Genomic DNA, 23,296 nt, shown 5'->3' on the forward strand with positions numbered 1-23,296 from the left:
GTCTGTCGGTGTTGTTAAGCCCACTCGATTTCTCCTGATTGCAGTTTGTTGTTTCTTCCGGGGGTGTCCTGTCACTGTGTACAAATAAAAACCCTTCATCTCAGCCAATTAGCATTTAAGCTTGATTCCTGAGCCAGCTTATTTATGCAGCGAAAGGCTCAGAGTTGCACTTTCGTTCAAACCAGACCGTGCTCTGTAATGCACCTTTTTATTTGTATTTGCCCCATTTTTACTATTTTTTTCAGTGACTTTGTTAAGCTTCTGCTTCTGAAATATCAACAGGAGCGTAACTGTTTTTCCTTTAGAAGGACAAAGCAGATCTCTATGAACATTATTTAATTATAGTGATCAAAATGAATATGAGACGCTGCAGCTTAAAATGAGACCCCAGTGAGGGGCCCTGAGTGGCTGTACCGCGTGGTGAGCTGGGTGAGGCATACAGTCAGGGCAGCTCAAGTTCGTTGGTCTTCGTTGGGTTCCTTTGAATCGGAACTCCCCAAAATAACATTACGTTAAAATCGGAAGAACACTTATGGCCCTTTTCGCCTTCATTTATATATATATAAAAAAACAAGCATCCATCACTTCAAGTTTCACACCTGAAGGCACAGTATCTTAAGACATGTACTGAACCAGACTGAATGCTAAACCATTTCTCCAGCCAAGCTGAAGAATAAAGTATTTATGAATCTCCCGCAGAAACAGGAAAGGTAATCTTATACAATACATCAAAAAGCTTTTTGGCAGGTATTAAGCCTTCAGTGTTTTTTATTTTTTTTTGCCTTTCAGAAACCAACATTTACAGCACATCTTTAAAAAGAGATTTTAAAATACCACTGTCCAATATTTTAAGAAAAGTGTGGTGAACTCAGATACCTCCAGCATGACTGTAATTACTACCAGACTTACAGGGCCATATCTTCAGAGTGTTTACTCCTGTTTTTTGAAAGACGGAACACACCAGTTGCATTTTACAAAACTAGAACCAAGCGACTAAGTTGTATATTTAAAATCATTTTAAGCACTGTCAATGCATTTTGTTTGGCATTAACATTAACATGATTTTTTCTCCTTTCAAAAAACAGGAGTTAATTAACCTGCAGCTATTATCCAGTACCCTCTAGTAGTTTCAGGCGACTCTTAGTTTCTGCACAGGTGGGTATTTGGGTCCAGGGTGGTACTTCATTAACTTTTTTTGGCGGATAGAAGTTATGGATTAAAGCATGGAGGAAGCACTTTGAAAATATGCTAATGATATGAGGTTGTTATATTTGTATTAATTTAGTAAGCAACTATAAAGTGTTAACACAGTATTTATAAATTACATCTTGTCGTGGCTGTGGTTGCTGAAGCGAAACATGAAAAAATATTAAGCTTTTTAATTAGCTCATCTGGTATGCAGAACATGACTGGTTTATATAATTACTTTGGTAACTCTGTGTATGGACAAGTTGACGACTCCTGAAAAAGAGATTTTGAACCTTTCATTTTTCATGAAGCCTTGGATGTGAAACTCCTGCCGTTTGGTTTAAAGAAAACAATCAACGGATTATAGAATTCTAACATCGGCATCCAGCTGCTCTCCTGGCAGTGCCTCTGAGGTGAGACAGACTCTGGGCAAGCTGAACCACGAGGGGGCAGAGCTGGACCAGCTGTGGGCCAATCGGGACAGGCGGTCTGCAGAAGGGGGTGGAGCTGCAGCGCTTCAACATTGAGGCTGACCAGATTGAGGCGCCGCTGTCAAGTCATGAGACCAGGCTTCGAGTGCAGGACCTGGGGATGAGTTTCTATACTGCGCTTAAAGTATTGGTTAGGGTTAACTATGTCAAGTCATTTCAAGAGGAGACATACCCCACTCACTCCTCTTTGTTCCTGGCTAAAACGATTCAGTTCTGTCAGCCTAATATGGAAGTTATGTATTGTATGTCATTAAATAGTAAGGGTGTGCATGAACCCTAGACCTTGATCCTTAACTTTGGTTATTGAGTAGAATATTGACCCCATATGCACATATCTGGCTAAACAGTAACAGAGTTATAGTTAGGTATATAAACAGAGGAAGCCTTAATTAGTGGGGCCTCTATCATCTCCCAAACTCAGTGTTTAGCCTATACTGTGAAATCAATACAACAGACAATGAAATATTCACATTTTATTTATTTACAAATAACAGCCATTTATTTTCTTTTGTGCCCTTAACTTCTGACAAAAGAAAATCTACAGTACACAGGCTACACATTGGAAACCACTCCCCCCCAAAAAATATATTGTCACAGTTCATTTATTCATCCAGTGAAACAGGCAGGGCAGGCATATTAAAACAGAATAGAAGGCAATGCCCACGAAACATTGGTCATATTGCTGGTACATTTACAGCAATTTCAACAGAAAATAAACGATTTCAATGGGTTATTTTAAGAACTGTTATGACCAATACAGGTTATAATATTTAGCACTGATCACCATTCTTATCAAATATACCTGATTCAAGCATTTGCCAATGTTACCTATATTATATTCAACTGAAACTGTGCATTTGTCCACAACTGTTGAAAAAAAACAGTGAACATTTCCTCTGGACTCTGATTGTATACTTTGTAACTGAAATTCAGATAATTATGAAGGCATAATATCAATGTTTTTTCAGACCATTTTGAGTCAGTTTCGATTGAATTAGTAATGTTTTAAGAGGTATGATCATAGTGTTCAATCATTGTTTATATAATCCACTGTTCTCGTGTCATGTCAGTTTTCACTGTTTATTCCCAATTAAAACCGAAGCAGAAACCGAAAACTTAGTGGAGAAACGTTCTCTGAAGAACAAGCAAGATTGAGTTTGAAATTCAATAATTGTTATCTGCTTTATATACACTTTTCTTCAGCGATAATCAGAATGTATCCACTATACAAAGTGGCAAAAATAACATGACACTTATGAATGTTATGACACGTACATAACTTTTTTTTTAATCATTATCTTACAAATACCTCTTAGCAAATCTTTATTTGAAATGAAAATTATATGGCGATCTTCAGTTATTTGACATATTAATATATACACATATTGAACATTACAGACCTACCCACTCATGGCAATTATAGCATTACAAACATTTCTAGAATGAAAAGCATTGAGACTTTTGGAAGGATTTGAATTGTACAATGTAGCGTTCTAGCGGTATTGTAGGTGTGTCGTCAATGTTGGGGTTTTTTGGGCTGCTTTTGTAGGTGCCAGCTCACGACATGCTACAATATATGAGTGTTCATTATATCTTCCTCTCCATTGGGGCGTCAGCTTTGGCTGGGCTTTTACAGGAGAGACTTCAAGGAGAACAGATGCTCATCATTGAAACCAAATTTTAAAGCAAAGATGACAACTGTGACTAATGCATAATCTACAAAATAAATTGAGAGTATATATGATACAGTACAGGGCAGTACAGGGTACAAAATTAAAGGCAGTAATTCAATCGGAGGGTTCGGCAGAAGTCTATAAACCGTTTGGTCTCGTAGTTTATATTGCATTAAAACCCTTTGATTTAACTGCCTTGTGTTGGATGATCCTTCATCCATTATACAATGTGTAATAATGATCTCTGGTTTTTGAAGATGATGTTTTTACTGTGTAATTCTTGACTTACAGTCAATCCACTCCTGTACAGTCTCTAGTGAACAGGGTCCCTTCCTAATTGCTCAGATGCATTTTAGTTCACCCTGTTGTCCACTGTGAAGCACCAGGGTCTCTCTGCAGCATGCAAATTCAATTCCCCTGAAAACGCTGAAACACAACTTTCCTTGATTTACTTTCTGGCACTATTAGCTCCCTAATGCTAAGAATGAATCATCAACTTCACTGCTGACTGCATCCAGATGATGTGCTACAAAACAGATTTCTGTTCTCCTTGCCGATGCTCATTCGGAAGCAGATTTGTTGGCATACAACTCTCTCTTTTAGTATGTGCCACATTTGGGGCTAGTGAATTAAGGTTGGCATCACTTTTACAGGAGAGAACATCGTCCTTCATGGAAACAGCTGCGAGCTGAATGAAAAGTTTTTCGGTACCAAAGTCCCAACAGTTAAGCTCTAAAATACACTGAAACGCTAGAAACATTTAGAATAAAATGTAAAGTATATTTTAATAAATCTTCAAGTAGTGTCAACGAAGATTCTTCCCACGCTTTTAAGAGGACAGTTGAGAATGAAATGTTTGTTTTTTTCACATACTGAATGATATATAATGTTTCACTTATGAAAGTTCTTGGCTTTAGGTCCATGTATTTAGAATATGCCGAAAGAGATGTTCCTATATTGAATTTTACTTGGAAGTCCACTGTACAGTACAGCAAAATCACAAAAATATAGGTATCTGCAGTGTTTTTAACCTGACACGTAAATGATGCAGTGAATTTGCAATGTTTTTTTAAGGTGACGCACAGTATTCGCAGTGCCTACATGAATACAAAAACGTAATCTTACTAAGCTTAGCAATGCAATGAATCCCACTTCAGAATACTTGCTTTTCATTTTTTCTTTGTGCAATATTCACATCGACTGTCCCCTAGAGCACGTTCTGAATTGTTTTTATTTTGCCCTTTTTTATTTGCAGTCTCGAGCCGTTAAAAGAACAAGGAAGTTCAAAGACATCAATGGGTTGGCTCTAACTTGAGAAGTGCTTTGTGATGTCTCCAGTCGTTAAGGTGAAATTTGAACAAACACCGCACTAATCCATACCGACAGTCAGTGGGGTAAAGAAACCGATAAGACATGCTGTAGTTTATGATGATAATACACTGTTTCAAGACACACTCCAGCCCCAGACCTGGTGCTATACATGTCCTGATTTAGACATGTAAGCGATGAGAGCCACGATGACCCCGACGTAAACGCCTGTTCCGATGGTGATGGAGAGGGCAGCCAAGAAAAGAGCTCTTCTTGAAGCTGAGCTTGCCAGGGGGAAGTCTCCCTTGGAAATAGCTTTACTGGTCTGCAAAAGAAAGAGGAAGACTGTTATAGCATTAAATGATTGAAGAGATATGCATGCAATAAACGTTAATATTCTATATTCAATATACAAGGGTAGCATGTGAAGCTCCCACCAGGCGCATGGCAGCCTGAAGGCTGATATAGGTGGTTATTTTTGTACGTCATGCCCCGAATGCATGTCATTTTCCATGTAGGAGAGGAATCCCCAGAAATACAATCTGTTTGAGGTTCTGGCCTTGTGTCCCACGAATAACCTCAAATGAAAGGGTTCCTAATGAAACTAGCAAGCCACTACTGAGCTGAATGGACCATCCATCGGTATTACTGACTTTTACATAACAGCAACAGTATATCACATAAATGAAAACTGGCAGGCTGTGCTATACTTTTCTGACTGGGATATTTGCTTTTGCAAGTCTATCTGCTGTATATAACGTGACGTGTAACCATGGAAAAGGCTTTTGCTGCAGCAAAGATATCTGATAAAAGTGTTCATATCTTTGCTTTCGCCCTGTGTGTGTGGTTTCTTTTCACACAATGGTACTTTTTGCAACTGGGAAACGTATTTTACTTAACAGCATTAGAGGTAATCCTGTTTGTTTAGTTTGACTCAAGAATGGAGTCTCAATACAAGTGACTGCCATCCAAGGAACGTTTTGATTTGTGTCTATGATTTATATTGGCTACACTTTAGTTCCTAAGAAGTGAAGGGCCCACAGAATGGTGCAGCTGCTCCAAATGAAGTGAAATATCCACTTGATGAGCCCTCACAGCTAAGCTGTGAGATATTTATAGAAACAACTCAACTGGGTCTTTTAATTTCAAGAGGCCTTTTTATATAAAACGAGAAGCAGGTCAAAAGGCAAAGGTGAAGAACAAAAAGAAAAAAACTGAAGAAGCCATTAGTAACCATGGCAACTGACTGAGGATTAAAACAGTGTTATACTCTCCAGTTTTGAGCTTAATGGGGAATATGATTCATGGGCTTTATATAGCAAGCTGTACCACATATATTTATATTGGTCAGGTACTCTTGAGCCTTTGGAAGGTCAGAGCAATGGGTCTCAAGAGACACACGTCCACAGGTGCAGTGCAGAGCAGCCAGGACTTCGTTTGTGCCTTTCTGTCTGACAGTTTAAACAGTTTGCAAATGAAGAACCGGATCAAAGAAAAAAACAACAAAGATAGTTTTTTTATTGTTGCAAAAAAGAACTCTCTATAAACACATAGCATTCTTACAACAACAATGTTCCTCAGATTAGTCGCTTCACCTCTGGTAGTGTTCAAACCTGAAGATCATGTTAAAACACGACGAGGCAAAGGTCGGAGGTCGGCATGCAGCTACCAACACCAGCAATAAGACACAAGCAAATGAGAATATATGGGAGCTAGCTGTAAATCAAGGTCAGTACATTAGGTCTAGAAACAAAAATGCCATCCCTCTTCCTTAATCATACGATCCGGTACCTCTGTGTTTACAAATGAACCCCTGTGTACAGCCATCACGATCAGGACCCCCTACTTCCCCCTGAGTCAGACATATTCGTCTGTGTGGAGGGTATTTCAAGATATTTCACCATTAAACAGAAACAAAGAAAGCTGTCCCATTCAAAGCTGATCATTTTCTCTATACCCCAAATGCTCCTAAATATTGTGATGCTTACCTGACAAACAGTAAATGCTATAAATTGTAGAATGTTTTGTTTTTTATGTTCACCATCTATTTTCCCCGTCAGTGAATCGTCAAACAAAATAAAAACATAAATAGATAACAACATACACATGAAATGTCCCCTTCTTGCACTGGACAGAGCGATTTTTTGCAGAAGTATTTCCGATCTTTGATGCAGCTGGTGTCTTTTCCGTTGAAGACGTTTCAAAGACATCATGCAGCTCTATGCAGTGTGTGTTCAATCATTTAGCGGAAGCAAACTAAAGTGGCTGCCAGGTTCTTAAATGCAGTGTAACAGGTAGTGCGTGAATAAGGCAAACGTTTGCTGTATTTATTTTTAAGTGATAAATATATATATTCTTTCAGAAATGGGAATTTTAACTGGGAGCTACATATTACATGGCAATGGGTACATTTCATGGAAATGGGGAAATCCATGATAACAGTGAAAAGAATACAGCTTTACTAATGATACTTTAGGGTAGATGGCTTTTTTCAGTTCCACATGTGTCCAATGCAGGTGTGTTACACAGAGCAGATCATTCTGTTGCATCAGCTGCTGCAGAGTTCACTGATTTATTATACTTGTCAAAACCATGAACAGGAACTACATGTTTTTTAAAAAGGTTATTTGATGGTTTTTAAAATTGAAACTTTGGGTTTAGGGTGATTTCATTTCTCCATTGCACTTTCTGGAATTATCCTAAATTCAGTAACATTTTACATGAAGTGTCTCTAAATACTGTGTATTTACATAGTACTTACTTAGTGAATACATGTGTCTTACACATAATTACAATGTTATTATGCATAGTTACAATGTACTTAATGTGTAAATCTTAAACTGAAGCCTACACATGATCCATTTCTTGGTGTTTTCCTGCCTACAGCCATGATAAAGCTCAGTTTTCTATGTGTTGAGCTTTTTAGCCGGCATTGAATTTAATTGGTCTGATTACTGGCACGTCTAACAGGACGCAGCCGTTTGCAGCCAAAAAACAAAGGATTTCCATTTGTTTTCTCTATTGATTTAGAATGTATCAAATTACATGAATACAGCTTGTGTTCAGATTTTTTCAAAGAAAATTGTGTTTGGTACTTAAGGGGTTAATTGTTTAACTGAACCATTTAAACCGCCAGCCATGCCCTGAATCAGTGAACTCCTTCATTATAGCTGTTAAACCCGCAGTATAGAACGACCCTCCAGGCCTGGAGTGGCCTGCAACAGCCTCAGAGCAACAAAGACATGTTTAGTTATTATTGTCATGCTCTTATTCTCTGTGCAGTGAGGAAAGGTCTGCCAGGGTACAATAAAAGTCAAGTTGAGAAGGTCTGCCCTTACCCCCTGGGAGAAGTAGAAGGCTGCGATGCCAAGAGGCCAGAAGCAGCAGAGCATTGAGAAGATGGCCAGGCCTAAGTGGTCCCGCGGGGGGATCATGATGAAGTCGTCTTCGCTTTCACTGTCACTGGAACAGTCGCTCTAAGGGGACAAGACACAGGGCAATTATACAGACCTGCTGGGGTTATTTATGGTAACGTTTGATTTGAAGTTCATGTGAATTCATACAATACAATATAAGTGCAATGCAAAATAGTGCTGTGCAGAATGCTCGTTACTCATACTCGTTTAAATAGGGCTGTGCAGAATGCTCGTTACTCATACTCGTTTAAATAGTGCTGTGCAGAATGCTCGTTACTCATACTCGTTTAAATAGGGCTGTGCAGAATGCTCGTTTAAATAGGGCTGTGCAGAATGCTCGTTTAAATAGGGCTGTGCAGAATGCTCGTTTAAATAGGGCTGTGCAGAATGCTCGTTTAAATAGGGCGTGCAGAACGCTCGTTTAAATAGGGCTGTGCAGAATGCTCGTTACTCATACTCGTTTAAATAGGGCTGTGCAGAATGCTCGTTTAAATAGGGCTGTGCAGAATGCTCGTTTAAATAGGGCTGTGCAGAATGCTCGTTACTCATACTCGTTTAAATAGGGCTGTGCAGAATGCTCGTTTAAATAGGGCTGTGCAGAACGCTCGTTTAAATAGGGCTGTGCAGAATGGGCAAAAGTATTGCATCACCTAGAATTATAGAACAGAGACATAATTAAGAAAAAAAAACTATATGAATGTGATTTTGATCTTTTATTTCACATCATGTAATCAAAGAAACTACAAAATACGGTAGTGGTACAGTATTTCATGTTAGATTTCAAAATGCCACATTTTTCAATTTTTGTCAGTATATGGAAAACTACAAAGCGGTATGCAATTCAATATGTTAAAGTAACATTATTCAGCTGGTTTCATTCAACATTATGAAGCACAATTAGTTAATTCTAACTTTTGGCCAGAGCTGTAGTTGGATGTGTCATTTGAATGGAAAGGCTTTACCCATCCAGCTTTACCCATTAAAACACATGCAGCTTTACCCATTAAAACACGTCCAGCTTTACCCATTAAAACACGTCCAGCTTTACCCATTAAAACACATGCAGCTTTACCCATTAAAACACATCCAGCTTTACCCATTAAAACACATGCAGCTTTACCCATTAAAACACATCCAGCTTTACCCATTAAAACACATCCAGCTTTACCCATTAAAACACGTCCAGCTTTACCCATTAAAACACGTCCAGCTTTACCCATTAAAACACATCCAGCTTTACCCATTAAAACACATCCAGCTTTACCCATTAAAACACATGCAGCTTTACCCATTAAAACACATCCAGCTTTACCCATTAAAACACATGCAGCTTTACCCATTAAAACACATCCAGCTTTACCCATTAAAACACGTCCAGCTTTACCCATTAAAACACATCCAGCTTTACCCATTAAAACACATCCAGCTTTACCCATTAAAACACATCCAGCTTTACCCATTAAAACACATCCAGCTTTACCCATTAAAACACATGCAGCTTTACCCATTAAAACACATGCAGCTTTACCCATTAAAACACATGCAGCTTTACCCATTAAAACACATCCAGCTTTACCCATTAAAACACATCCAGCTTTACCCATTAAAACACGTCCAGCTTTACCCATTAAAACACATCCAGCTTTACCCATTAAAACACATCCAGCTTTACCCATTAAAACACATCCAGCTTTACCCATTAAAACACATGCAGCTTTACCCATTAAAACACATCGAGCTTTACCCATTAAAACACATCCAGCTTTACCCATTAAAACACGTCCAGCTTTACCCATTAAAACACGTCCAGCTTTACCCATTAAAACACGTCCAGCTTTACCCATTAAAACACATCCAGCTTTACCCATTAAAACACATCGAGCTTTACCCATTAAAACACATCCAGCTTTACCCATTAAAACACGTCCAGCTTTACCCATTAAAACACGTCCAGCTTTACCCATTAAAACACATCCAGCTTTACCCATTAAAACACATGCAGCTTTACCCATTAAAACACATCCAGCTTTACCCATTAAAACACATCCAGCTTTACCCATTAAAACACGTCCAGCTTTACCCATTAAAACACATGCAGCTTTACCCATTAAAACACGTCCAGCTTTACCCATTAAAACACATCCAGCTTTACCCATTAAAACACATCCAGCTTTACCCATTAAAACACATCCAGCTTTACAGAAAACCGTTGCAGTTTAGAAATATTTTCACACAAAATCTGAATCTGAAATAAATAACTCCAGACATTTAAAGCTGGGGATTGTAAGAATGTTTAAATTGTTCATTGTAATAAGCAGAACTATTACAAATAACAATACAACAAAGTTGCCATTTTTGCAATAGTACCACTAGAAAAATATTGTTGTGTTTACTTGACAGGGAATGGGTTAGACACGAAAAAGAGAGCCAGGATGAATTATTTGAATAGTGGGATTCAGTCTATTTGAATAGTGGGATTCAGTCTATTTGAATAGTGGGATTCAGTCTATTTGAATAGTGGGATTCAGTCTATTTGAATAGTGGGATAGAGTCTATTTGAATAGTGGGATTCAGTCTATTTGAATAGTGGGATTCAGTCTATTTGAATAGTGGGATTCAGTCTATTTGAATAGTGGGATTCATTCTATTTGAATAGTGGGATTCAGTCTATTTGAATAGTGGGATTCAGTCTATTTGAATAGTGGGATTCAGTCTATTTGAATAGTGGGATTCAGTCTATTTGAATAGTGAGATTCAGTCCCTGAATCTGTCCGTCTGGCTTATTCACGTGGATGTTTTCAAAGCAGGTTAAAGTCATACCTTTTTAATGCGGCACATTGTTTATTTATTTGTGTGTGTGATGACTGCCATAAAAGGTGCTATATAATAATCATATCTTTATATAGAGCACCATCACAAAGCACTTTACAGAGGTAGGCTGTGAACTATATATGCATTGTCACTTACAATAAGACATTGATTTAACATCTCATCCGCAGGATGGAGCACCAGGAGGTTAAGTGACTTGCTCAGGGTCACACAGTGAGTCAGTCAGTGGCAGAGGTGGGATTTGAACCGGTGACCTTCTGGTTACAAGCCCTAGACTTTAACCACTGGACCACACTGCCTCAGTAACATATAACACCAAATTGTATTGTATTGTATTGTATTGTATTGTATTGTAATAAAAAAAGTTTGTTAAATAATCCAGCCTGGATACCAGTATCATGCTTTATATTTCTACTCAGTTCATATAAAGAATCACTTTATTTTGAGTGGCACTTGACCTTCTGCCATTTCCAAATCTGAGTGCTAACTGAGTGCTCTGTAGAAAGGACTGTTATTGGCTGTAATTTACATTCTCTGGATTCTGGTCATTTGGCTGTTCCAAGGGTTCGAACACATTTGTAAAATAAATCAAATAAAATACAACGTTTTCCTCTAACAAAACAAAAAACAATCAGATTCTGTTTGAGGGTAAAACCCCATGAGAACTCAAAGAAAACAGCTAGGCCTTAGTGAAATGGAAACGGAAAACTTTGCAATCTTAAGAAAGACAAGAAATGTCTGCTGCCCATGCCGATGTAATTGCTTTAGAAACACCATGCTTGGAAAAAAGAGAAAAGCTATTTCAAGATTTTATTTGAACACTGCTGTTTTGTAATAGAATGCTTTGAGCGGTATTATTTTGTTTCCTGTTGGACTTGTGCGCTCATCTAGACTCGCTGCAGGGTCTCAGAGAATTGCACCAGGTGTTTCGTCCCTACTTGAAAATGGATGTTTTTGATCAGAACGCGACCCCACCTTGATGCTCAGCTTGATATGTTCTCCCAGCTGCGCTATCTGACACAGACAATGACCAAGCGTGGTGAGCACATGATGATGTGAAGCCACTCAATCTGCCCTTGTCATGTCCCTGTCTTCACATCCAGCGTGAAGCCGTACCCCTGCTGGATAGGGTGATTAGTATTCCATCGATGTCCACGAGAACGCTGACAGGTATAAACACTATTAACTGATTGTTTTGTCCCTACGAGGCGACAGGGGGGAGGGGGGGGGGCATCACAATACAAAATAAAGAAACACATTCATCGGTTTGTTTCAGCTCCAGGTAAATAATTAGGATCGAAGCGTAAATAGGATGTATCTGCAGTTTTCAAAGGCAGTCTCTGCAGAAGCATCTCAGAGGCCACAGAAACCAATTCATGAGTATAACCAAAGAACAAAGCTGCAAGAACTGTACTGCACCAGTGTCTAGTGTGGATAAATAAATCACCTACCACAATGTGGTACTATTGGCTCAATGAAGCCCAGGCACTAGGCTTCAATGGAAAATGATGTTGTCAGTGTGAAGGATATGAGGCCAACAGGAAGGTCAGGCTCCAACATTCTCTCTGGCCAGACCCTGCGCTACTAACTGCAAAAGCTGCAAAGGCTCACCAGCCAATTAGACATTTATACCAAGGTCTGAAGAAGCCCATTCACGCACAGATTTCCATTCAAAGCTGCTGCAGCTCTATAGGATAGCAGCCCATTATAAAAGCTGGGCACAGTCAGGGCTATCAGGTGCTCTTTGCAGATGTACCGTTGTACCGTAATAGCCTGTTCATGAGGTTCCCATTTCTATACCAGTTGTATATTGGGTAATATTTATTATATATTGGCCTCTGCTTTCCTATTTTAAGCAGCTCATATAAAATTGACTTTTCTTAACATATTCCAGCAAGAATATATGCATCACATTATTATGTACAGAAGCACCTCTATCCTGCAACTCACCTGTTACCCAGAATCTTACTTTATCAATAATGCTTTTGTTCTGTTTCACGGTCCCTCGCCTGCCACATCCATCAAAAGATCTCATTATTTCCAACTGTAAACCATGCAGGTTTCTGATCAGCTAAAAAAACAAAGGGACTTGTTATCACCCATTATTAAGAGAATAATGAAAAAGCTAGAGCCGTTTCGATGACTATTAACCGTGTCTTGCACAGTACGGCTCTCTGTAACACCTTACTTTTTTTGTATTTTTCTCTTATAACGCTCTTCTGCTTTTTGTTGAATTATAAATGAAGACCAACCTTGCTCCTAATCTCCATTCTATAACGTTATACTTCATTATGCTTGGCTTCAGTGTACAACACCGCACACCTGCATTGGCTAATCTTGCCCATCTGTTTTGTTTAATGAGTTGCCTGTGAATATTAGATTTCTCAGAATTCCTCTGCATTTCAAGCAATTTCTTCTGATGCGTTAAGAAAGCTAGGTCACTCTCTATCTCAAAGAAGACGCTCTTAAATCGCACACAGCTCCGTGACATTAGCAAACAATAATTCGTTCGGACAGGGAAGAATTTTACCAGCTATTTGCATCCCTTAAAAGCCTCCCCCTTCTAATTGTACCCACCTCCGTGTCTGTATTGCAATAATAAGTCTTACTGTACCATGACTAATTCTTAATGTCAGCTGTGAATTAATTGGGAAGATCAGCTTCAAGGGTAATGACAGTGCGACAGGGAGACCATTTTCCTCTATAATTATAATTATAATTAGCAATATGATAAATTCATCCTGGCTTCGAAGCATATATTATACCCCAAAAAGAGAGGTCTCATGTATAATTGTGCTCTCTCAAACTGGATAAACAGAGTTTAGGGGGCCGACTGGCTCCCTGAGCGCTCTCTCTAGATTATGAACCGGCGCGCACTTATTACTGAGCTGCTATTGCAGAGCACAGAGAGATAGTTATAAAGACAGCATCATGCCTGGTACAGGGTGATGCCTTCTATGCAGATTCAGTTCTGCACGCTACTGTCAAGACACATTTACAGCTTAAATTCAAACGCAGATAAAGATATAAAGTGAGGCCATGCTGTTAGGTTTATTATTCAGTACGGGTTAGCTCCAGAAAGTCTTATATTACTTTGCTGTAATAAAAGTCCCTCTTCCTTCTCCTGCTGAAACGACTGAGATAACAGCAGCGTGGTGGAGAAGACAGATATTCACAAAGCAGTGTGCTGCAATCTCGCAATTTCGTCCTCATGTAGCGGGCCGTGTTGTATGATGCAGTGTTTGAGACGCTTGCATGCAGAGGGTTTGGTCGCAGGTTTGCGCCCAGTCTTCACCCTGGTACATTCAGACTGAAAAGCAGAGGACTTTTCAGAGGATAGTACTGGTGGGCAGTGAAATGACTTTGGAGAGCTATCTCCTAGTTGATTAAAATATCAGAACGATGTGTAGTACACAGGAACAGCAAATCCAGGGAGTGATCTCTAGCACTTGAATCCCTTCAAGTTTATCACAGCAGGAACCCTAAACAGCATGTAGGAGGCTGGGGTATAACATCTAGAGACGGCTTCTTTTCCAACACGACATCGCTGTATACTACGAGTGTGGGGTGCACTCTGCTCTTTTCAATGACATGCACAGATGAAGATTTCCCCATCCTTTCATCTTGCCACTCACTGATAGGAAAGCAAAGGTGTCTTTGAATGTCAAATTAAAAAGAGAGAGTCTCTGACTCTCTAACTCAAAAGCACTTGTTACAGGACGTCATGTCGCTGTGGATACCGGTATTAGTATCAATCACTTTGCCTCAACAAGCAGCATGTTCTATTGACACAATAACAGGTGTCAAGTGTCAGTAACTCACCTTGCCTGGTACAGCATAGGTCTGAGGTGGTTGTCTTTTATGCTAACATGCATTTCCTGGTCACATATTATTGTTCAGTATATCCTAGGCAGGGTATTGGCCACTTCATTCCAAGGTAGTTCAGGGATGTCAATAAGACTCCTATTGCAAAGCAGTGTCACCCATTCTGAGAGCTAATACGAGCTTGATTAGTCACAGTGTGTAGGTAACAAGCTCAGGTGTGCCTTATTAAACTCATAGTAAAACCAGGAATGGATCACGCTTCTATGCAATGGGAGTCTTATTCCCATGTCTGTAGTTCAAACATTTCCCAGGAAATGCCTATTGAATGAAATAATAGCTCTCCACAGCTGATTTTAGTTTTGAATGAAAACAATAAATACATCAGTTCATTGATTGCACACTGTGCTTCATTACACTTTGCTATGCTTTTACTATGGGACGCTTGCATAAAGGAAATTATCTCCAAATAGGGTTACCGTATGACTCCATGTACACAAAGGACAGTTTGGGACAGTTCAGCCTTTTCCTTTCACAGCAGGACTACACTTCCCAGAATGCACCGGTGTGTGAGTTGAAAAGCTTGAACTGTCCTAAGCTGTCGTCATGTACATGTGGGTCGTATGGTAACCCTATCTCCAAATTAAAACTATTTCTGGGTTGGATCATGCTATACGGAATAGCATTCCTCTTACAAATTTGAAGGGACAGCAACATCATTGTGCATTGCGATCAGTCCTATGTGAAATAGAAATATATCTAGGCAACATCAAGTATGTATTGGAAATTGTACTTAAAATATACCTAAAATATTTGGACAGTGGGATTTCATTTTATTCAAGTCACAATAGCATTTATTTTATTTATCAGACAATGTAGAAAACAGCTGAAGACATAAAAACTGCATGGCATTCTTCTAACTGGTTCCCCAGAGCACCAGAATCGCACTCTGACCACTGAAATGAATGCAGTGTTGTCTGACTAACTTTGTAACAAAGTCCTGAATTTTTAATACCAGCTCAGCTTCCAGGGAATCCATATCTGACAGGTACTGTACAATAGGTTAAAGATGCCAATCAGAAACTGGGTGTCATGTTTTTTTGACACAGGAAGGAGAAAGCCTTTCAGTGTGGTGGATACAAATACTAGAATAGTTCTGAACGGTACCTGAGATTTGTTGGAAGAATTTTGCCATTGGCGGGCTAGCGGACAAAATGTTTCTCCGTGAATAAGAAAACAAACAGATCTTGTCTTTTACTTGAACCGTCTTTATCTGTTGACTGTTGACTCATTTGTTTCCAATGCCGCACCCTGGTCCTTATAAAACCACAGCGAAGTATTGTGAACCATGATTGGTCTGCAAGTTGACAGTCTGACAGATTGCCACTGAAATCATGCGCCACTCTGTTATGGCAGCTAACATCTCTCTTAGTGCAAGCGAGCTTATTTAGTCTATTTCTGTAACGACATGCAACTTCAGGCAGTATTTTTTTTTTCATTGATCTGAATGGTAGTGGTATTACTCTCCACCACTGTAAAAACCAATTGAATACCCCTCTTTGTGTATAGGATGGTGCTTACTGTATAAGAGATCTAATCATCTAGTTTACTCCAGTCTTTAATTTTAAAAAAAGATGAAAATTCAACACCAATGTACAAAACTGAGCAACAATCAGCTTTAGAGTGCTTAAGAGACCTTCAATGACATGACTTGTAGGGTTGTTTTGTGAAGTCAATAGATGTTTTTTTTGTCCTCTTTCAAAATATAATTGGAGTACACGCTTTGAAAACATGGACATTGCAATCACTGCATGGTTTTCTTAAGAGAAGTAAGCATGCCAGAAGACCACAGAAAGGGTATTGAAACACGTGCCCTAAAACCTACCTCATACTCATGATACTCCTCTTCCTCCACCTCGTACGACACCGTTTGGATTTTAACATCGTTTTCACCCAGGTCCAGGAGCTTCTCCTCTGGGTCATCTGCTCTTTCAGCAGCCGGGTCCTTCTTCTCCGTGAAGGTGGTCTCACAACATTCGCTCTTGTAATCCTTGTTTTTGACGTTGGCGTCCTCCTTGTACAGAATGAAGTTCGGCCGGTAGAAGGCTTCCACAGCGAGGTGCAAGGACGTGGCGTCCAGTAGCTGCTGTGCCTTGGCTTTGTTAGAGCCACTCACAAAGTAGTTGAAAATGTTTTCCTGGTACTGACTGCTGGGGAAGTCTCCCTGGTAACTGTAATCGCCCTTAACGTGGTTGCTGGTTTTGTCCAGGAGCGGGTTCTGAAGCTCAGTTAGGCTCTCCATTGTGGCTGATCAAGGGGTGGTGGGGGGGAGTGAGACGGGAAGTAAGGAATTGATACGACAGAGACTAACAGCGATCAACAGGCCCGGAGCTGTGAAGATGAAGCAGGGAGAAATTGGGTTATTGAGTACAATGTAATACATATGCTTTACTTTCAAGCAGCCATGATGTAACAATGAACTGCATTATCTAGACTAATTCTGTTCAATGGCACAGATACAGTATGTGCTTCAGGGGCTGATATTTAGTTGCAACTATATATTTTCTGTCTTCATAAAAAGTTCTAGAGAGTGACATGCACACTATGCCTGGAGGCATTTGACTGAATTCCTGACAAAGCCTTGATACTGTATATGTAGAGGTAACAGACTGACACCCACAGATAATCCAGTAACCTATGCTAAGAAGGTCATTAGCAAGTTTGATCAGAATTGGACAGCCTTTTCTCCACCAGGACCTGTGAAATACAGACAGCTGACATTACCATGTTTTTATTCAGATAATCCACACACAATGCAACATACAGCTTCTTGCAATGGAAAAGGAAAAACAGAACTGAAAATAATTTGTCTTTTAAAGCCAGAGCCAGCTGGCACAAAGTAGCAGGCATTGATCAAGATAATCTGCTCACTCTGTACTTTCCTAAACAGATGAAGATCACAGGTGAAGCTTGCATGTTTATTTGTGTAAAACTATGCAAAATAACTCTCTCTTTTAGTCAACTGAAACCATTGGGATGCACATAGCAGTGACAGGTTAATGATCACTGCCTCTATACTACTTCTATGGTAAAGAACTTCACTTCTAGAAGTCAGATGCCTCAATTGTAAGTCTTTAGATTTAGCCACAACGCTATGCTGTCTCTTTAAATAAACAAAAGGTACAACTAAACCAAATCTAAATGATGATTCACCCAATCTGTTCCATGCAGCTAAAAGACTAGCATTCCAATGAATGGAATAGCGGCAGATGTTTCAAGGTTTAGTGGTGCATAGCGAAGACCACAAATGCACTCAGCTGTGATTTCCCTAAATATATCACCTAGCTGGAATTGTTATTCTGCAGCAAAAAAGCTCAATGGTTGGCACAATGTAATGGTTTCATAATAGAATAACAAGGAAGCAAAAATGGTGGGGGCGGGCGGGGCGGGTACAATTTAAATGGAAAATATCCCTTAGTGGATTATATGATGGCAAAATGAAGCCAAGGGAGGTTGCAGGGAAGACTATGCCAAGGGGAGCTTAGTGAGGAATCACAGTTTGTATTTTTAAAGATCTCATTTTCAGCTTAATGTAGCACGCTGCTAAGCAAATATAGCCTCTTCCTCAGTTCCACAGACATACATTAGCCTAAAAATAACTAGCAACTGAATGCAATGTAACTCAGTGTCAGTGTGGTGCTGTCTCAAAGGGCATCTGATAATAAAACCACTTCTTGCACAGAAAATGAAGCTTTCTCAATCCTAGTATAAGTCTTACTGCAAGCAAATATTCTTGTAATCCTCCAGGTGATGAGCAGGTCCCTTTCGCAATTCTAGGCAATTAAATACACGATGTAGCATCTTTTGCATGTCAGTGAAACATACTGTGCTTGCGAATTTCTGATTAGGGGAATTAGTGTGCTTAGCACTGAATTTGGCATAAAAAAAATCAGCAACATTTTACCCTGTAAAATCAGCAACATTTTACCCTGTAAAATCAGCAACATTTTACCCTGTAAAATCTCTTTCACGTGGGCATTAAAACACACAGCGCTAGATTCTCAAAACCAGTTACTCCAAATCATCATTAGCACTCTTTTTTCAGAAAGGAGAGGCACACCCAATGCAGTTACCCAACCAGATATAAACAACTAAGGCTTTTGAACTCAGGAACTTAAAATAGTCTTAAGTTGTTTCTTTTTTTTCAGATAAAAATCACGCAGATAACAATTTGGAGTAAAGAGCTTTGAGAATCCAGCCTATTTTCTTTTAATTATCCTAGAGGCTGCTGATATTGACAGTGCATTCTCTGAAGGATAGATGTGTTTAAGTTCTCAATCGTCTCCCTTTTTCAATCCAGGAAATCCAATATTTATTCTGACCACAGTTTGGAACTATTCTTGGAGAGATTACTGTATGTGCATCCCAGCATATGGGGAAATGAACACCTGTTACCTATCTACCTACCAACCTACTAAAACCACCATCATTTTTATTAACCCATTAAGTACCAAATTAATTTTCCTTAAAAAAAATCAGAACACAAGCTGAATGTATGTCATTTGAGACATTACTTTTAGACTTATCTTTTGCGGTTAACAAAATTAGAGTACAGCAAACGTTTTGCATCACGCTATAGAATTAACTCATTTTGCATCATGAAGTCGAATGAAACCTGCTGAATAATGTTACATCAGTATATTGAATTACATACCGTTTTGTATTTTTCTATATATGTAATGAAAAACTGACAAAAATGCAAGAATGTGACATTTCTAAATCTAACATGCAATACTGTGCTACTGGAGTTCCATTTCCATAATTGAAGGGAAGGCAGTTAAATGATAGAATGGCTCCTTTCCTTACCTTATCAGATGCCTTTAGAAACATCATGTCCAGTAACTGGTCTTCACCATTGTGTATAATTTGCATTGCTATTATCCTCAATAAACCTGTAATGAATCTCCTCCTAGCAGCTGATGAGTTAATAACACTGACATCAGCCTGCCTCTCAACTATAGAGCTTAGTAAGACGTTCATCTTTCACTGACATCAGCATACCTCTCAACTATAGAGCTTAGTAAGACGTTCATCTTTCACTGACATCAGCATACCTCTCGACTACAGAGCTTAGTAAGACGTTCATCTTTCACTGACATCAGCCTGCCTCTCAACTACAGAGAAGACGTTCATCTTCAAGACGTATGGGTTGTGGTTCATGGTTCTGCTACTGTATAATAACCAATGCATGTGGTCTATGGGCTAGACGAAGACCATAATAACATTGACTTTGCGTGAATGCAGATGTCTTCTCTGTGCCTTGTTCTAATCTATAAACAAGTACGTCAGTTGATGATCGTGACATAGGTCAACAGTATGTAACAAATCGTACAGAATCGGAAATAGCAATGAAATATTTAGTTACAATTTGATTATATATACAGTATGCAAAATGTGTGACATACAGATGAATGGATGTGCAGAGAGGCAGACATCCCCTATACTGTGTCTCTAGAACCTGATATTCTCAATAAACAAATCAAATGTTAATGTCATGTTTCATGATAATTGGATAAGCAGTTCTGCAGATATGTGCAATGTAAGTGTGATGTACAGAGGGGTGTATGGCCAGACACATTACAATTGGAAACGGGGTTCTCAAGCGAGGCCGAGTGTTTTTTAATATCTGGTATTATATTTTAAACCAGGTGTCGAGAATCTCAGTAAAGCTCACATTTAATGATATTAATGCATAATATACTGTATGTCCTAATAGTTTTCACGGTTAATTACATTTTCAATTGACCTAAGAAAAATACTGTTAAACTGCAATCCATGAATATCATTCTGTGCAATTTAGGAAGCATTCTTTTTTTCCAGCAGTATATGGATTTTGCTTAGTTTTGTGCTTGCAGTCAAAGCATGGGATTCTTGTCAGTTTTGTGATAAGGGTGAATTCCATTTCAAACCACTCTACACAACAAAAGCCCTCTTTCAATCCTAGACCTCAATTATAACTCATTAGGACGTGTGTCAGGCATTTATATCATCTATTTTTGTTGTTTTTGGTTTAGTTTTTTTTTTTTTTTTTGCCCAGACACCATTTTGAGGCTCAGGTAGTTTTGTTTTCAGCTGTTCAATTACTACAGTTGAATACAAAAGATAATGCACCTTACAATATGTCTGCATGTGAAGAGTAGAATCCAGCCCTGTCATTGACAATCAAAGCATTGGTTAGCATGTTACTTTAACAGGCATTGTTAAAACCAAATAACCCGTTACTGCCCCTCCCCACCCGCACAAAAGTGAATGATTGCATGTACTCTCATGGACTGCAGCCCAATCATCTTTTAGCAGAGTTAGTTGAGCACTTTAAAGTTGCCACCAATGGTGAAATCCATCTTTGAACATTTCCATGTGTGCAGTTACCAGCTGGGCTCTCGCTGTTATCAAGCTGGACCTCCTTCTGACAAACCCTAATGAGTGCCTTTACAGCACTGCGGTAAACAGCAGCAAACACGTAAAGAGTCGCTTTCCATAACATTCAGGATTCTGTTTTATTATTATTATTATTATTATTATTATTATTATTATTATTATTATTATTATTATTATTATTATTATTTGCCTGGCAAACGTGAACAGACACGTCCATACTTTATACATTAGCAATCTGGAACCGGATCTTACTGTTAAAATTCCTATTCTGCAACTGTTTCGACTAGTCCTCTCTTAAATATAGGGGGCTGCACACCAGAGCGAGACGCCTGTAAACGCTTCGTGTGAACTGAACTGGTATGCAACCAATACAAACACTACACAGAAAGGACGAATTGAACGATCAGTAGTACAGTTAAGTGGAAAGCATCAAGTTATGCAATATAAATGATCAGATTTGTGCGGCAAGTTTACAAGCTTTTATTTTTCTATCTACTGAAGCAGACTATTTTAGAATATTGTTAAATAGGTATCCCCGGGCCTTTTTAATTTCAATTCAAGTTGAAGCAATTATCCCAGCATTTAAACTTTAACCACTTTCAACCAAGACTTTATATATATATATATATATAGAGAGAGAGAGAGAGAGAGAGAGAGAGAGAGAGAGAGAGAGAGAGAGAGAGAGAGAGAGAGAGAGAGAGAGAATCTAATTAGGTGCCAAAACAGTATGAGACACAATAGAATAAAGGAAAGTTGCATTCTGCCAAAATATGGAACCGCTGGCAACAAGTTGTTATAGTGTGAAATAAATTCAGTTTTCTTGCAGTATTACAAATACAATATGTTTAACACAATAAAACATGGTACTATATAAAACCGATATTTTACTGACCGACGATAACAGTAAGAAATAATTTCTTCAACTGGGTGGAAGTACATCTCCACTATTTTTATTACATTGCAATGCTAATATGAATAAAATACATAGCGTCTGAAAGTGTTCATAACATAAAAAAAAACCATAAAATACCATTCTAAGAAAAAATATTTAATAGACCTACCAGAAATCTCCGATGTATCCAGCCACTCTCAAACCGAAAGAGACATCCATTCTGTTCATTGTAGAATAGACAAAAATATCATGACAATGTGTGTGTGGTGTGTGTGTGTGTGTGTGTGTGTGTGTGTGTGTGTGTGTGTGTGTGTGTGTGTGTGTGTGGTGTGTGTGTGTGTGTGTGTGTGTGTGTGACAGACTCTGAATGAACTTCTCTCCACCTGTTTCCTCCGAGACCACCTTCAATCAGCGAGATGTTTTTAATTAAGACTCTCGGATTCTCAATGTCTCCACGCTTCTTTAATTGAACCGAGCTGTCACTGATGGAGCGCGCTGCAACATTCCCAATGTTTATCAGCGCTGAAGCTATGCGCTCTTTTTTTTTAAGGTGGTTTTTTCTACGTCATCCAATTCGGAGGACGTATTTTGTGTTCACACACCCCCTCCACCCCCCACCCACTCACCCCCGTGCTGCTGTACACGTAATAGTTAAACCATACCTTGTAGATTTTATAACGTCTTCTGTTTTTTTACGACGGCAACCTCCGAGGCATTGTTAAGCGTCCTGCTCCTCCAGCATAAACTGACCAATGTTGGAAGATGTTAACACAGACGGGAAGACCCACAGGAGAGCTGCCGCACACAGCAGGCTACTTGTTAGGCGCTTAGAGTAATCAGTGTAGGGTTTTTTTTTTCTGTACTGTCTGTATAGTAAGGTTTTTTTTCCCCAAGTATAAAACAAGATTAAGAAAAGAAGGGAAAAAAAACTATTGAGGACAGCATATTTGATGTAAACCTGCTTGCGCAGTTAACGGCTATCCTGTTCCGTTTTCAGTCAATTCAGTTTTATATATACTGACCCTTCTGTTTAAACATGAATGTAATTTAATATCTTGCAAAATGTTATGCGCTTTTAACCGAGTTCCTCTAATATATGATGAATTAATCCTATGCCCTTATGGACCCTATGACTTACATTCTTGACTTCAGGCCAGCAATCCGTTAAACCCAACATTTTACTTGCGGATGGCGTGAATGATTATATTATTTTTTGTAAATATAACACTGGTTACATTT

General features: G+C 39.0%; 1 protein-coding gene across 4 annotated transcripts; it reads right to left on the bottom strand.

Annotated features, from left to right (window-relative positions):
- Positions 1-2,139: 2,139 nt before the first annotated feature.
- On the bottom strand, positions 2,140-22,855 carry LOC117404944 (synapse differentiation-inducing gene protein 1-like). Of its 4 annotated transcripts, XM_034905293.2 has the most exons (5): positions 22,720-22,836; positions 22,227-22,277; positions 16,613-17,118; positions 7,999-8,136; positions 2,140-4,985 (listed from the first exon to the last, which is right to left on the bottom strand). In XM_034905293.2, the coding sequence occupies exons 3-5, from the start codon at positions 17,027-17,029 to the stop codon at positions 4,827-4,829; spliced, it is 714 nt and encodes a 237-aa protein (XP_034761184.1). In that variant the 5' UTR covers positions 17,030-17,118; positions 22,227-22,277; positions 22,720-22,836; the 3' UTR covers positions 2,140-4,826. The 4 variants fall into 4 exon arrangements, with proteins under 4 accessions (XP_034761184.1, XP_034761185.1, XP_058844024.1 ...); XM_034905294.2 differs by lacking the exon at positions 22,227-22,277 and having other exon boundaries at positions 22,720-22,855; XM_058988041.1 differs by lacking the exon at positions 22,720-22,836 and having other exon boundaries at positions 22,227-22,580.
- Positions 22,856-23,296: the final 441 nt, after the last annotated feature.

This window comes from Acipenser ruthenus, chromosome 15 (genome assembly GCF_902713425.1).
Source record: "Acipenser ruthenus chromosome 15, fAciRut3.2 maternal haplotype, whole genome shotgun sequence".
NCBI lineage: Eukaryota > Metazoa > Chordata > Actinopteri > Acipenseriformes > Acipenseridae > Acipenser > Acipenser ruthenus.